This window comes from Moschus berezovskii, chromosome 14 (genome assembly GCF_049115385.1).
Source record: "Moschus berezovskii isolate FMDL1 chromosome 14, NW_MosBer_1.0, whole genome shotgun sequence".
Taxonomy (NCBI): domain Eukaryota; kingdom Metazoa; phylum Chordata; class Mammalia; order Artiodactyla; family Moschidae; genus Moschus; species Moschus berezovskii.
Window position 1 is genome coordinate 66,249,441 of NC_142473.1, and position 16,782 is coordinate 66,266,222.

Genomic DNA, 16,782 nt, shown 5'->3' on the forward strand with positions numbered 1-16,782 from the left:
GGAAACTACATGAAAATCATTTCCCCCTTTTGTCTAACACCAATTTTGTATTATTATTTCATTTATGGAATATGCTGTCAACTTCACAGCATGAGCTTTGGAGAGAAGAAGCCTTGCTTTAATAGTTCTTCATTACAATATTGCCTACAGAATCTTATGATTAGCTCACTTAGCCTTGACATTTATAAACTACAGTTTCTTTGAGATAAGAGATAACATTGCTAACATTCCTCAAATACAGAAAGATAACTCTATTCCTAGAAAGTCTGAAAATGAAAATAAGATTTTATTATTTATTTGAAGTTCAATAAAATTGTTATGTTTTTCCTATGTTAGCACATTCCGTAATTCCCAGATTCTTGTTGCATGGAATAATTTCCTAATTTAGGAAATTTATGAGAAAACATTTATAAGTAGTATAAGAAAATTATATCCTTCAAGAATATAATTATTTTTCAAGGTGCCTGTATCAATAAACAGTCGGACACGACTGAGCTACTGAACTGAACTATCAATAAAATAATTTCCAGTTTTGACCAGTTTTTTTCATTGTTGTTATCAGATAACTATAGTTGATTCACTAGCAGACCCAAGTAAAATGTGTCTTCATTTTATAATTAGTACTTATTGCAGTTTTATAGTACAGTTTAAAAATTACGTTCCTTACTTCTGCTTGTGCCTGACGGCGTTCTTTCACTGTCATTGAAAGAACGACTTTCTCAGTAACTTTCCCTTTCTGTTCGTTCACAGCCAGTTTCAACTAGAAAAAAAAAAAAAAAGCAAATTACATGAAAATTGGCACATATTGACAACTAATAGCAACACTTATTCAAACAACTAATTTAGCATTATCATGGAAGGTGATTTCAAATTAATTTGGCTTATATGTATGTGAAAATTAATTCGACTTAAATAAGTCAAAATGTTTTTATATTTAAAACATTTAGCACTGAATTTTGTACTTCCGCTTTTATTGTTTTTAAGCTCAGTAAAATATAATTTGGGAGGGCGTTCCAAATAGCAAATATTTGACACTGGTGAATACTTTTTAAAAGCATTTTTCAGAATTAACATAGCAACATTTTTAAAATTAGGCTGATACTTCCTGTAAAGTGTTTCATTGCTAGTAGGGAATAAATCGGTTGCTGTTATGTCAGGATAAGAATTCAAGGATATAAACCAAAAACAAATGTCAATTCACTCTAGAACAGTTCAGAATGATTTACAATATTTCACTGCAAAAAGTATGCTGTATCTTAAAATACAACAGTTACTTCCAACCTGCCGCATCAACAGGGCCAGATAAAGATTTTCTACAGTATTGCTATAGACTTATGTTACAAAAAAGTGAATGTGACTCATTCTTTATAAACAATCCCCATCAAAACAAAATGCTATTTCCAAAAAATAAAAGGAAAAAGCTAAACTCATACAATAATATTCTCTCAATAGACTGGTAATAACAGGAAGAAAGAAAGCAACAGCCTAATCCAGAAACTTCTAAACCGAAATATTTAACAGTTCTTAAGCAATGGACATACCATAGAGTTATCTTCTTATTGAATATTAAGAATGAATAATGATCATGCTTTTTGTTTTGTTTTGTTAATGCTGTTGTTGTTTTAAATAGGCTTTCTCAAGAAGTATGCCTAGCAAATCATGTTTGAGTTAACATGAATCTTAAATCTATACCTTGCCTAAAGACCCACTCTTCTACTTGGGATAAAATGGGGGCAGGGGCCAATGCTATAAGAATAGTATCAAATCTGTAAACTTCTCTTCCGCTGATATGTGACATAGCTCAGTATATCAGAGGTTCTGTTTTGGTAGGAGGGAAAAACCTAAGGAATCCTTAGGTGATCCTGAGGCTCACCCTAGATAAGGAGTTGACAAACATTTCCATAAGACATATTTAGATTCTGGGGAGAGGGAAACAGACAAGTCTCTTTTGCAGTTATTCAGCTCTCCCCATGTAGCATGAAACTAGTGAGTGAGTGAGTGAAAGTCGCTCAGTCACGCTGACTCTTCGCGGCCCCGTGAACTGCAGCCCAGGTTCCTCCGTCCATGGGATTCTCCAGGCAAGAGTACTGGAGTGGGTTGCCATTTCCTTCTCCAGGGGATCTTCCCCACCCAGGGATCAAACTTGGGTCTCTCACATTGCAGACACATTATTTACTGTCTGAGCACCAGGGACTGTGGCATGAATACATAATAAATAAATAAATGAGTGTGGCTACGTCCCAATATAACTTAAAAAAACAAACAAGTGGCAGACTGAATTTGGACAGCAGGCAATGTTTGCCATTCCCTTTCCTAGATTGAGAACCACTGAAAACAAGTTTAAAAAAAAAAAATCATGTGATATACATGATAACTGCAGTTATGATACAACATGGTATATTTGAAAGTTAGTTGACAGTAGGTCCTAAGAGTTCACAAGGAAAAAAATTTTTAACTATATGAAATGATGGATGTTTAAACTTATTGTGGTAATCATTTCACAATGTATGAAGTTCAAGTCATCATGCTATTCACTGTAAACTTACACAGGGGTCATACATTAATTATGTATCAATAAAAAGGGGAAACTACCATCAAGTGAGACTGTTCTTAGAATCAGTCTCCCAAAGGAATATATATTCTCCTGTGCTAAAGTAATACAGAAAACATAATATTATAAAAAGTCAAATATCAAATTCAACTTCCACATATGCGTAAACTGTCACCAAGATGATCTTTTCTTTAAAAAATTAATTTCCGAATGTAAAAACATCAGAACAAATCTTTTCTGAAGGGAAGCAAAACAAAACAAAAACAGAGCTAGGAAACTCCTTGGTGCCACAGCAGTATGTCCAATTCTAACAAGGTCTCCTAGGGCCATGACATTTAAAGCTGTTTTCAAGTAACTCTAAAAAGTAGGAATTCTTTACCTCTAAAACTACTACAGTTGGAAAAAATCACCTTACACTCAACTTATAGCACTATCCTAATCTACATAAGCTGAGGGAAAAATGTTATTAATATTACTGAAAAGCATCACAAACATAGTACCAAACAGAAACCAGTATGATAGTGAGAAATAAACTGTCAACAAAATACAAGGACACATACATGGGGTTTTTCTGAAAAGAGACCAGACATTCTCAAGGAGATACATCTTACATAATCATCTAGAGAAAATTATTAAAAGTAAAAAGTCAGATTAAGAGAATGTATTGTCTAACAGCATCTCTTCCTCAAATTCCAGACACAATAACAATAGTAAGATTCTTCTGTCACTTTGGAGGAGGACATTCTGTTTCTTCATTAAGACAAAACTCGATGCTTTTGATTTGCTGTTCTTATCTAACATACATGAAATAATTTTTTGTCAATGGACTTCAAATTTCTGAGGCTAATTTTCATGCATAAAGAGGTAGAAACTTCAAATTAAAAATAAAAAACAAACGGGAAGGATGAACCTTAAGGGCATTACCCTAAGTGAAATAAGTCAGATGGAGAAAGATAAATAGCAAATGAATGATCTCATTTACATATGGAATCTTAAAAAAAAAAAAGCCCACAGATACAGAGAACATTGGTGGTTGCCAGAGGTGGGAAGGGGGTTGAAGGGTGGGCAAAATGGATGAAGGAAGTCAAAAGGTACAAACTTTGAGTTATAAAACAAGTTGTGAGGATGTAATATACAGCATAGTGACTATAATTAATAACAGCATATTAAATATGAAAGTTGCTAAGAGAATAGATGTCAAAAGTTCTCATCACAGGAAAAAAATCTGTAACTATGAGGAAGGTTAACTAGACATTGTGGTGATCACTTTTCAATATATCTCTCAATTAAAAAAAAAAAAGGAAAGATGGCTACAATTTGTATAAAACTATGAAAAGTCAAATCTCTACCAAACAGAGGAGTGGAAAATCAAGTCACCATTTTCTAATTATATCATGGCCTTTTTTTAAAGTGAGAAAATACCCACAAATGTTTGGTATACACATCAACATTTAACAAGTTAAATATGAAGGTTTAATTCACCATTTTCATCAGAGTTTGCCGCTAAGATTTTAAAAGGGTGTAAGTAACAAACACTGGCTTTCCAAAACTAGGTCAAAGTTGGATCATTCAATATTAACGGTAACCAGAAAAGAACAGTCAAGAGACTAGTCGAAGACAGTAACATATATGGAAAAAACAAGGAACATGATGACTCTGTCAAGAGAAGTGAACAAAATAATTCAAGACAGTGATCTGGTTAGAGAAACATGATGAAAAAGGAGGAAATTTCCCTCAAACAATCTGTCTATGGAAATCCAAAAACACACCTGAAACAACAGATCCCAATGAAATGATTTCCAGTGGTGGTTACCTTTTAAACTATATTTTACATGAAACTATTAATACTAGGGCTCCCTGATAGCTCAGTTGGTAAAGAATCCGCCTGCAATGCAGGAGACCTGGGTTCGATCCTTGGGTTGGGAAGATCCCCTGGAGAAGCTAAAGGCTACCCACTCCAGTATTCTGGCCTAGAGAATTCCATGGACTGTATTAATGCTAAGGTAGCAGATATTCTACTTTTTCTAAAGCCTTTAAAGCTCATAGATGAGTAATGAATAGTTTTATAGAAAACATATGGCACATTGTGACCATAATAGAAAGTATTCTTAATTTTGATGAACTCTTCAAACATGTGTTGGCTCAGAAAAGCTCTGCTATGGACATCCTAGAAAGGAAAACAGGCTCAAGACCTCCTGCTGGAGAAATACAGATAGGACAGCAGCTATCTCATTTTATGTATATCATTAACATTATATGGCTATTCTGTCCTATTTTCTTTTCTTGCTGTGGGTAACTTTACTGTAAACCACGTGCTATTTTCTTTTAACTTCCCCAACCCAGGTGGCTCAGTGGTAAAGAATCTGTCTGCCAATGCAGGAAAAGCAAGAGACCTAGGTTCCATCCCTAGGTCAGGAAGATCCCCTGGAGGAGGAAATGGCAACCCATTCCAGTATTCTTTTCTGGAAAACTCCATGGACAGAGGAGCCTGGGGGCTACAATCTTTGGGTCACATAGTGTCAGACATGACTTAGCACACACACACAAGCAAAATATTTTAAAGTGTATTTATGAAAATCATAAGATTGTGTAAAAATTTAACATGATAAAATAAAATCTGATAGGAAAAAATAACTCTAAACTCCATAGTCCAATTATTAATGTCTTTATAAATGGTATGATAATCAAACAACCTGGGATGTTCTATGTAATTCATATTGACATTCCAGATAGGTGTTAGCAAACAGAGAAGAGCCTATTTATCCAGCCAACCTATCAGTGCTTGGAATGTAGTTCCGATGCAGTTTTCACTATGTTCTCCAGAAGAACAGCTAACAATTTAAATGCGAAGCATGTGATACGTGTTGAGTACAATGCTCTTAATAAAACAACATAGCCCAAGAAGAAAACCGAATCTAAAAAAAATCTATTTTTGATCAGTAAATACTGATATATTAATAAATTATTTGATCCATATTTTACATGCAGATCAATAGGCAATACAGTTTAGCATAAAAAACAGGACAATCAGCCTCCATATATATTGACAAGTTTTCCAATGGTCTGTTAATATACAAAAGACTGGGACAAATTACTTATTTATATATACAAAACATGGTTATAAAGACCAGCTGCAGGTATTTTTTGGAAAGTGCATTTTAATAAGGTCCTATTCAGTTAGGGAACAAATGGGGAAGAAGTAGTTTGCACTACAGAGTTTAGCGCGAGAACTTCCTCTTTTTCTAACCACGAAATCAATCATTTGTCCAGACTGTGGGAGTCAGAGTTAGTTACTGAAAAGAGCTCCGTATATAAACAAGTCAATAACTCATTGTGTGTTATTGTTGAGCTGAAGAAGTCGGCTTTCAAAAAGCTGCCCCTGCTTCTCTCAGAATGAATGTCGCTGCATTCAGAGACTGGGAGCGAGTCCTTTGTTCCCAGCCATTGCTGGCTGCCATTTATGGATGGGAACAGAAGGTGGCTGCTAGGAGGGTGGGGGAAGCCACTATTTGGTATCATGTATGTCCAGGAAAAAACTCTGAATTCTGTCAACCTAAATAATTTGTGTCTAGAAATGCATTAATGTAATTGATAAAGAGTGGCCACACACACAAAAATTGGTAAAGTAATTGATCGATAATGAGCCTGTATTATTTTAAATTGGACCAGGTTGCTATTTTTGGTTCACTACCTGCCAACAAAGATGAAACCAAAATACAAGCAATGGTTTGAAAAATTCAGATGTACAAAATGAAATTGGTAAACAAGTCAATATGTCAAATAAATGCTATCTGTTCCTGCCATAAATATTAAAGGTATTCATGGAACACTCATGGAGTTCTTTAAGTTTCTGTGTGTTAATTTCTTTAAGAAATGATTCTATGTGCTTAACACTTATAATGTTAGAGAAATCTGAATTATTTTTGACTTAAAATGAATTTAAACATCCTTTATGGTTGAAGTAAATCTGAAAATTCATAAGGTATAAATATTATACTATTTATTTCATCTTAATGTTTATTAAAAATCTACCATTTATTCAAAATCAAGCTAGGGACTGTGAAGAAGCACCAGAACCAGGATTGAAGGCTTATAATTAGGCCAGGGAAATGAAAAATACACCTGGTCTGTTTAATAAATGAGCCTTATGGTGGGGCAAGGAGAGGTGGTCTCTGAAATCTTTAAACAAAAGCTTGCTGCTGCTGCTGCTAAGTCTTTAGCTCTTAATTAAATAAAGTTGGATTTGCAGGCAAGGAGATAGCTGGAACCTAGAACTGAATCCAGTTGATTCCAAATCACTTCACCAATTTAGAAAATTACAACATTAAATCATATGACATGCTCTCACATGCTATACTAGACATTTATCTAGGTACAAATAAGCAAAGTGCAACATGGTTGAGATAAAACAGAAAGTGAGAAACAGTATACAATGAAAAGTACAAACAATAAATCTATAAATATAAAAGTAAAAAATATTATTGGAGGATGGAGTGGTTGGAGAAGACAGAAAGTCACAAATGATGGGTAGTGTCTAGGTAAAGAAGTGATAATATAGGGAAATATTATTAATTCATATTAATTAATTACTAACTGAACTGAACTGAATTAATTACATGACAAAATTTGTTCTAAATACAATTACTGATTGGTTTGATATGACTTTGGAAGGGGGAGGAGAGAAGGCTGAGTCTTAAAAGCATAAGCGGACAGAAAGGGCAGAGCTGATCCAAGTGAGTTGGTCGTGGCAATGGTCTGACTGGAAGGAATGACAGCAAGGACTAGACGGTTAGTGCAACCTATACCTAATCTATTTCTGAATTTAACTATAAAGTAGGTGCTGGTCCTATAGTGAGGGCATAATTAAGGACTTAGTGCCGGGAGCCAGCGAGGGAAATCCTATCCGTGGCAAAGGTCAATTGGGGAAGAGGCCTGACGGGCAAAGGCTAATCAGGACTCGAGGAACCCCCTGGACTTACCTGAGCATCTACCCCAAAGAAAACCGGAGTCTGACTGCCTTACTATCTTATGCCTCTTACCAAGTCCTCTAATACTTATGGGGGCTTCCCCCCAACCACCTTTCTCTGAAAACATTAATTCAGAGCTGTAGTTAAAAAGTTCTCCTCTCCTCGGCTTAATAGGAGTGTTCCAATCCAAGCCCCTCTGATAGCTTTCTAACTTGCATGACAAGTTTGTCCGGGCTCTTACAACTATGAATGTGACTGTTTACAGCCTCCCAGCCGCGCAAGGACAGAAAACCTAATATTCTAAAATACAGGAATTTGTTGAAGAAGTTAAAATCATTAGAATAGTACTAAAAAAGATTTCATTGTTGAATCAATGCTTGCTGCAAAGTTTCCTCTATCTATTGTATCCTTGGAAATATATTAATCACATATAGAGAATATAAGTAGTAGCCTTTGATTTAACCACATCAGATCTTAAGTTAATAAATTCCTTTCTTGTAGCTCACTACACCTGTGCCTTATAGGAATGTAACTTTGTCATGTGTCTAGCACCTAACTTTAGGAAAATCATCTTAAAAGAATATAAGACTTTTTCTAGCTAACTAACTTTTGTTAGGAGAGAGGGCCATAAACTGTTAGCAGGCCACCTGGCCAGAAGATGATGTAAACCACCCAAAACTTTTGTATATCATGAGACATACAAAAATGAGCCCTGATCCTGATAAGGGTCAAGACTGCTGACCCCGCGTGATTTTGGCGTGACTCTGTACCTCTCTTTCTCTATTTTTTATGTGCACAACTTAGGGTATAAAAACAGCACTGGAAAATAAAGTTTTGGGCCTTGCTCACTGAAGCTTGGTCTCCCCCTGTCGTTCTTTCTCTTTTTCCGTCCTTTTCTCTATTCTCCTTTTTCTGGTTGAGATCCTTGGAGCGCTGGGCCCTCTGAGTTTACTTATCTGCCTGGGCTTCTAAGACCCACTCGAGGGTGTGCCCTGGTGGGGTACCTCCAGTGATTCGAGAGGGCGCCTGCGGCCTACGTAAACAGAGCAAAGCAGTGCTGGGGTTTTATTGATTTCCAGCGTAAACCAAGGAATCATCAGCCCCTGTCTCTCTCTCTCTCTCTTTCTCTCTCTCTCTAACGCCGACGCCGTTCATCCCGAGGATACCCTGGGCCATATCGAGGCTGGTCCCTGATAACTTAGTGCTTAGCTTTGCCTTGGTTCAGCCCCATTCTCACAAGCTATATATATATACTTAGTTCCAGTCTTAAGAGATTCCCTTAAAGTCCTGACCTAGCTCCCACTTCTAACCCAGTTATCCCACTTAAATCCCTTCTACAAAAAAATTTAAGAGTGCCACTTTTAGACTTGGGGAAGGAGCAGCATTTCTAATTCAAAACTGGCTGTGAATTCTGGCTCTGCCATATATTATTAGTTCTGAGACATCTGGCAATCAAGATGGTTTATACAGTCCAGGCCTTCCAAAGCCAGGAATTCCTCTCCCATCCTTGCCAATTCTTTGAGAAAAACAAACAAAAAAAAAGGCTACCTGTACCAGAGTCTACAGCTTCTTTAAGTCAGTTTAAAAGATAATTTATGAAAGAAATTTTCATAATATTTAAAAACCAGCAAATACTTTACAACCATTTTAAAACAAATATTTTTAAAATATTCATAGTTTGTCTAAAGGGATATAAAAGAGAATTCTCTGGGCTTACCTTAAACATATTTAACACTTAATTAAAGAAACAAAGCTCTTTAAAAATCTCCTTCCTTCCCTGTTTTGTTTTTTTTTTTTTTTGAGTAATCATAAAACAATTTTAGCTCTTTTACATTCTGTGGGGAAAGTGATGCTGAGTTAGTGCTGACTTAGTAGCCAGATTATAAACTTTCTGCTAGACATTCTGTCACAATTTGGAAAGCCTAATTAGGAAACCCAGGAATTGAACCAAGGTCTCCCTGCTTTGCAGATTCTTTACCAACTGAGCTATCACAGAAGCCCTTAGGAAAGCCACTTGCCTAAATTCAACTCAACTTGCCCTCTCAGCCTGATTCTCCATTTTCTCCACTATCATGTGCAGTTTTGGAGGGACTGTGCTACTTTTGCCAAAGGGTAGACCCCTGACTCTCCCAGACCAATCATCCTCTCTCTTCAGAGATACAGAGTCATGAGGGAAATCACACAGAGACGTAAACAGCTGGAGAGAATCTGTCCCATTATAGCACACTCAAGAGTTTGTCCCTTAAATCCAGATGTCTGGAGTTGTTTCAGTTCTTTCTACAGCCCCTTTCTTTGGTCTTTCCTTGAATCCCACTTGCTACCACCTGCCACCCCATCAGATTCTTCTTTTGCCTAGGTTAGCCTAAGCCAGACCCCATTGACTATAACCAATAAACTCTAACAGATATGTCATATATCTCCTCACAATAAATACCCCATTACTTTAGACCATCTGAATGAGTCTCTATTCGCAGTAACTAAAATTATCCCAATCAAAAGTCTTAATAATCTGTCCTTCAGGTATTATAATGGGTAATCTGGTCCCATTACTTCATGGGAAATAGATGGATAAACAGTGGAAACAGTGTCAGACTTTATTTTTTTGGGCTCCAAAATCACTGCGGATGCTGATTGCAGCCATGAAATTAAAAGACGCTTACTCCTTGGAAGGAAAGTTATGACCAACCTTGATAGTATATTAAAAAGCAGAGACATTACTTTGCCAACAAAGGTCCGTCTAGTCAAGGCTATGGTTTTTCCCGTGGTCATGTATGGATGTGAGAGTTGGACTGTGAAGAAAGTTGATTGCCGAAGAATTGATGCTTTTGAACTGTGGTGTTGGAGAAGACTCTTGAGAGTCCCTTGGACTGCAAGGAGATCCAACCAGTCCATTCTAAAGGAGATCAATCCTGGGTGTTCATTGGAAGGACTGATGCTAAAGCTGAAACTCCAATACTTTGGCCACCTCATGCGATGAGTTGACTCACTGGAAAAGACTCTGATGCTGGGAAAGGTTGGGGGTGGGAGGAGAAGGGGATGACAGAGAATGAGATGGCTGGATGGCATCACCGACTCTGTGGACATGAGTTTGAGTGAACTCCAGGAGTTGGTGATGGACAGGGAGGCCTGGCGTGCTGTGATTCATGGGGTCGCGGAGAGTCGGACACGACTGAGTGACTGAACTGAACTGAACTGAACTGAATGTAACTAGAGTAATGGTTTAAAAAATATCCTTTTCATTTTGGCTTTCCCAAGAACATGACTGTCCAAACCATTCCAGGCATCCCTAGGATTTGTCACAATATCATTGCTTTTGTCATGTACAACAGAAATTTGCAACAAAACAATACTCTTGCATTTAAGACTGTTGCCTTGAAAGACTGTTGCCTTGAAAGATGTGCCTCTCAAGAAAACTCTTTACCCTCTACCCCCAATTAACCATATAAACAGCTAAATTTAGATGACTCAGCCTATAAATTCTCTCTTATAGGTTAGGAATAATGACTGACTGTTATTAAGCCTTTGCTGGAATCAGAAATAAGAAAGATATAACGTAAGAACAAAATAAAAGCCTACTTCCTTCTGTCCTAGAGGAAAAACTGGAAGAAGTCTCAGAGAGAGAAGCAGGAAAGTAGCCAGAAGGATTAGGTCCTAAGTTCTCCTTTTTTAGGGTGTGGATTGGGTTTAGCTAAAACTGAAACTCCAATACTTTGGCCACCTCATGCGACGAGTTGACTCACTGGAAAAGAGTCTGATGCTAGGAGGGACTGGGGGTGGGAGGAGACGGGGATGACAGAGAATGAGATGGCTGGATGGCATCACCGACTCGATGGACATGAGTTTGAGTGAACTCCGGGAGTTGGTGATGGATAGGGAGGCCTGGCGTGCTGTGATTCATGGGGTCGCAAAGAGTCAGACACGACTGAGCAACTGAACTGAACTTGGCTTTAGCTTTCCCGAAACACCTTTGGTTTCTGTGTCGTGTAACATGGAATCGGCTCAGTGAAGTTTGCCACAGGCTATCAGCATGGGGAGGAGAGTGGCTGTAGTGAGAGCAGCCCCACAAACCACTCAAGCCAGGGCCAGATGGGTGTCTCAGTCAGACATTGGGGGCCATCTCTAATATCACAGGAAGTCAGGTTTAGATTGTATCAGCCAGGAAGCTCCACCAGAGAAAGTGCCCAAGTCAAGAGAAGAGACTAAGTTCACACACTGAAGGCAGAAGGGCAACCAGGTGGACAAGGGACAAGGCCATGGCAGGCAGCTGCCATGCTAACCAGTGACTCCAGTGGGCCAGCATGAGGCCGGGGCCCCTTCCCCCAGTGCCTAAGGATACGAAAGCCACACCTCTTCTTCCATATACTGCCTACAGGAAACCAAGAGAACACAGGAGAGTCTATTTGAGAAAAATAATGATCTAAATTAAGTATTTAAATTATCTCCTCAGAATAAGCTTTGAACTGAATTGGAGAGTTATTTTCCCCCCAGATTCAGTAGGCAAGAGCTCAGGAAGAAAGTGATACGTGTCAGAAAATATCTCAGTCATTTAGTTATTTTGCACACAAAGTGTGTACACACGTCTAAAAGAGTCAATCAACTGAGCTAAGGAACAGAGTTCAGCAGAGAAGCATATGTGGCAGGCTGCTTAATTAGACCAGCCCTGCGTCGTTTTCCACACTAGAATGTTTTTCAGTTTTTACATGAAGTAATGAGCCACATTTTCTCTCACCCACTAAAGTAGCTATCTGAATCGGAGAACTCCTTGAGAACCATAGTTAGCACTCTGGGGCCCAAACAGGGTAAGCCAGATGGGCCTCCATCAGTATGAAACAGCGTCTGAACACGGGTTAGGCTGGGCATGATATGCCTTGTTGTTGCTCAGTTGCTAAGTCATATCTGACTCTCTGAGACTCTATGTACTGAAGCCTGCCAGGCTTCTGTGTTCTCCACTATCTCCCCGAGTTTGCTCAAGTTCATGTCCACTGAGTCAGTGATGCTATCTAACCATCTCGTCTTCAGCCATACCATCCTCTGTGGTATGCCTTACATGTGCAATAAGCCTATTTTCAATCATTACTGCCCACAGTGATGAGGGGAATGTCCCCATTAATCCTTGGTCACCCAGCTTTGGTTCAATCTCGTTTGTGAAGCTCACTCTGGCTTTGTACTCATCTCATACGCATGTATGAGTCAAAATATACTGCCTTGTCCTAAAGACAGTGCCGCCTCCTCTCTCCCTTCTTTTATTCTTCTATCTAATATATTTATGGAATGGCAGTGCTGCTATAAACAATGCTCTGTACTGGTTCCAGTAATACAAATATCAATTAGATGCCTCTGTACCTTCAGAGGGCTAACAGTCCATTGAGAATTGCAGCTCCACGGTCAGCATTTCCCTGGTTGTTTTCATTGCATTTGTTCCTGAGGTAAGGTACCATGTCTTACAATTCTTTTATATCCTCCAGTAAACAAAACCATTACAGGAAGACAGCAGACATTCAATAAACACCTGTGACGGATTAGTGATGGATGAAAATCCTCAGATTCTAAATACTTTTACTTTTCATCAGACAACTATTTCCTAAACTATGTGCTGGATATTGTGATACAGGGATTTTGTAGTCAAATGATTTTCTTTAACACTAGGTTGAACCACAATTAATGGGTTTCTTTGTAGCAAGCCTGCTGGGAGGCGCTAAGATGCTAATACTGTAGCTAGTATTAATAACCATGAGAGCACCTCAGGGGTCCAGCCAGATATATTTTCAGAAATGTGTCAAGACCAGCAATTTTCAAGTTGGGCTTGAAAGTTGAAGATGGACCACTAAACATTTATTCAAGAGTGAACAAAAGTGACTCAGTACCCAGACAAAGGAAGCACAGCTCTGTCCACTGTCAACACTGTCTGCTATGCTTCCCCCAAATTAATCTGTAATTCTCAATGTAATTTGCTTATTGAAGAAAAAATTCTATAATAAACCTAAAACATATGACCAAGAAATTTTGGGGTAAAAAGGAAAACAGTAAAACTAATATTAAAACATAGATTAAAACAAAAATCACTAAAGCAGTATATCACATTGTGTAGCATAAGACACACAATGAAACTAATTAGCAGGCCAAAATAGACACAACTTATATACTTAGGGCTTTATTACATACTAAATATGATACAAATCTAATGTGTCTTAGGCACAATTCCAAAGTTCAAAAATTCCTGAAAATTGAATGTTGTTTTAGAACTTATCAGGCAATGAAACCTAGTAGGGACTGATTTATAGACTTTACTTATCTCACTTAGTGTGAATGTTTTACTGTGAAAATTCTGAAGTACTTTTATTACAGGGAACTGTTTCAGATCCTGCTACAGTTGTTATACAATATATAGTCTTTTCTAAAATCCAAAACATAACAAATTCTGAAATATATCTAGTCCCAAAAAGTTCAGATAAGAGGTTGTGGCCCAAATTTCAATTCAACAAAGAAGGGGTGGATTTTGCAGGTAGAATTGGAATGACCAACTAACAAACACTTTAGAACAATATGTTGGATCTATTTTTTTTTAACTTTTAACACTTTTAGTGACTTAAAGATTAAACATAAAAATGCTAGAACATAATATAGTTGAATTTGTAGAGTTTGGAAAAATTCTAACATTGATAGATTTAATTAAATGAAAGTCTTAAACTTCTGTATCTTAAAAAGGAAATTTAATAAAATTAAAAAGTAACACACTGAGAAAATATTTGCAACATGAAATAGATTCATATACTTAACATGTAAAGAACATTTTGTTGTTGTTCAGTTGCGAAGTCATATCTGACTCTTTGCGACCCCGTGAACTGCAGCATGCAAGGCTTCCCTACACTTCACTATCTCCCAGAGTTTGCCCAAACTCATGTCCATTGAGTCAGTGATGCTATCTAACCATCTCATCCTCTGCCCCTCCCTTCTCCTTTTAAAGAACACTTTCCGTTCCGTTCCGTCGCTCAGTCGTGTCCGACTCTTTGCGACCCCGTGGACTGTAGCCTACCAGGCTTCTCCGTCCATGGGATTCTCCAGGCAAGAATACCAGAGTGGGTTACCGTTTCCTTCTCCAGGGGATCTTCCCGACCCAGGGATCAAACCCGGGTCTCCCACATTGGAGGCAGACACTTTAACCTCTGAGCCACTTTAGGTAGAGTAAAAAATTAATTAAGAAGAAAATAAACACCAAGGAAAATAGGAGCAAAAGAAACAAATACACAGTTCATAAAAGAAATACAAGGGCCAAATAAAACAAGCACAAAAAATTAAATATTACTATTAATAAAATAATTCAATCTAAAATAATGAGATGATGTGTTTAACTTACTGACTGACCAGTCAAAAATTTTTTTCTACTAATAAGGATTAGTGAATTCAAGGAATAATGAATACAGGGAAACTGGTGCTTTCAAGTATTGCCAATGAAAGCATAAATGCTATAGCTTACTAGGGGAGAATTTAGCAATGTATATCAAATCTTTAAAATGTACACAACTTTTTATCTAAACATTCCACTTCAAGGAATATTTCAATAAAAAATAATCATGGATATGCAACATAAAACTGACTAAAATGATGACAAAACATTGCTTTGCAATAGTAAAAAAATTGCACACATAAATGTTCAAAATTAAGAATATTAGTAAAATAAAGCTTTTGACTAGAATATCATCATCCATTTAAAATAATGTTATGGAATATTGAATAACAGGAAACGGTAACAACATAGTAACTGAAAAAAATGTGGTCTCAAAAGTAAATAAGATTTTAAATATGTATCAGCATATGAGAAGTATAAGCACTAAAATATTGAGAATAGCTACTCAAAAGGTGAGACTGTGGGTGATGTGCTTTTTTTTTATTTACATCAGCTTATATCTACAAACTAAATTTTCTGAAATATTAATACATAAGCATGATAAATCTTATAGTTAAAAAACAGGCTTTTTAAATATTGCTTTATTTTCCTGTTACTACCAATATGTATGAGTTACTACTAATTTTTAAAATCTGTCCTCTGTCCACATTTGTCCCAATATAATTATCTTTTCCCTCATTTTATTTCAATCTTTACAAGATAAAATATAATTCAGAAGAAAACAAGAAATTGACAAAAGAGACAAAATACTACTAACACCTTTGCTTTCAAATTACCAACTGCCTGCTAAAACATTTTTGAGAGGCTGGGTAGTGTAAATTAATGCAGGGCAATGGAAGGTGTATGAATTCTTACATAATAACTGCATTAAACTATATTTGCTGCTTCTTAAAAGTGAACTGAGATGAGAGCAAAGACTCGGTAGAGCTAAGGGTGGGATTCTCGTTGTCTACTCTCTTATTCTGGGCACTGGGGAGGCACTGTGGCGTTTAATCCTCAAAAGAGCTTTAGGAAGTCCTTTAATTGTTGCTTAAAGAGATAAAGTAACTTGCTTATAACACAAAGTAAAAAAAAAAAAATTAAAGAACTGAGATTCAAATCCAGGCATGTCTGACTCTGCTGCCCATGGATTTTAATTACATCTTGGATACATCAGAATATATGATTTTAAAATGGAAGAAACAACTAGATAGTAACAGACAGTTTGGCAAATTTTTCCTTCAAACTGGAGCATTTAATTATGAAAGCTCGGAGTTAAAAATCAGAATTCTACTTATATAAATTGACATTAGATGACATTAATAGGAAAATAAATTACATTTGGAAACCTCAGGAGACTTTTATTTCAGGTATCTACAAAAAAACTAAGATTCACTGACTAATAGCAGCTATCATCAAACATATTAAAGTAACTTGTGTATAATTCCTTACCTAACATTCCCTTCATCTCTAGGATTATCAAAATTAACACTCAATGTTACTTTTCCATTCTGAAAATTTCTATGAATGCATTCTAATACATTGATTAGTACAACTAAAGAGTACTCAGAGGTACTGTTAACCGTCTGTATTTAATAGCTTGGATCTTTTCCTATGCACATATATAGAAATATAAGTACATGTAAAATATATGGATTTTATGTTTACAGAAATGGTATTACCTCTATATTATCTGGCAACTTGCTTTTCCTTGCATGGCAGTGTCATCAAATATCCATTATAAGACATCTTAGCAGATCTATCACTGCCTAGTACTTACAGGTATTAAAAAATTTTTTTGTAAATTATTTTCATTGGAGGCTAATTACTTTAAAATATTGTAGTGGTTTTTGCCATACATTGACATGAATCAGCCATGG

At 36.8% G+C, this 16,782-nt stretch overlaps 1 protein-coding gene across 1 annotated transcript in view; it reads right to left on the reverse strand.

Annotated features, from left to right (window-relative positions):
• Positions 1 to 316: 316 nt before the first annotated feature.
• Positions 317 to 16,782, reverse strand: part of LOC148775652 (doublecortin domain-containing protein 1-like) — a 175,557-nt gene continuing 159,091 nt past the window's right edge. The window contains exons 13-15 of the mRNA XM_088843396.1: positions 11,732 to 11,884; positions 668 to 760; positions 317 to 379 (exon numbers count right to left, since the gene is read on the reverse strand). Coding sequence (XP_088699522.1) covers positions 317 to 379; positions 668 to 760; positions 11,732 to 11,884 — 309 coding nt within the window. The remainder of the gene's footprint in view (positions 380 to 667; positions 761 to 11,731; positions 11,885 to 16,782) is intronic.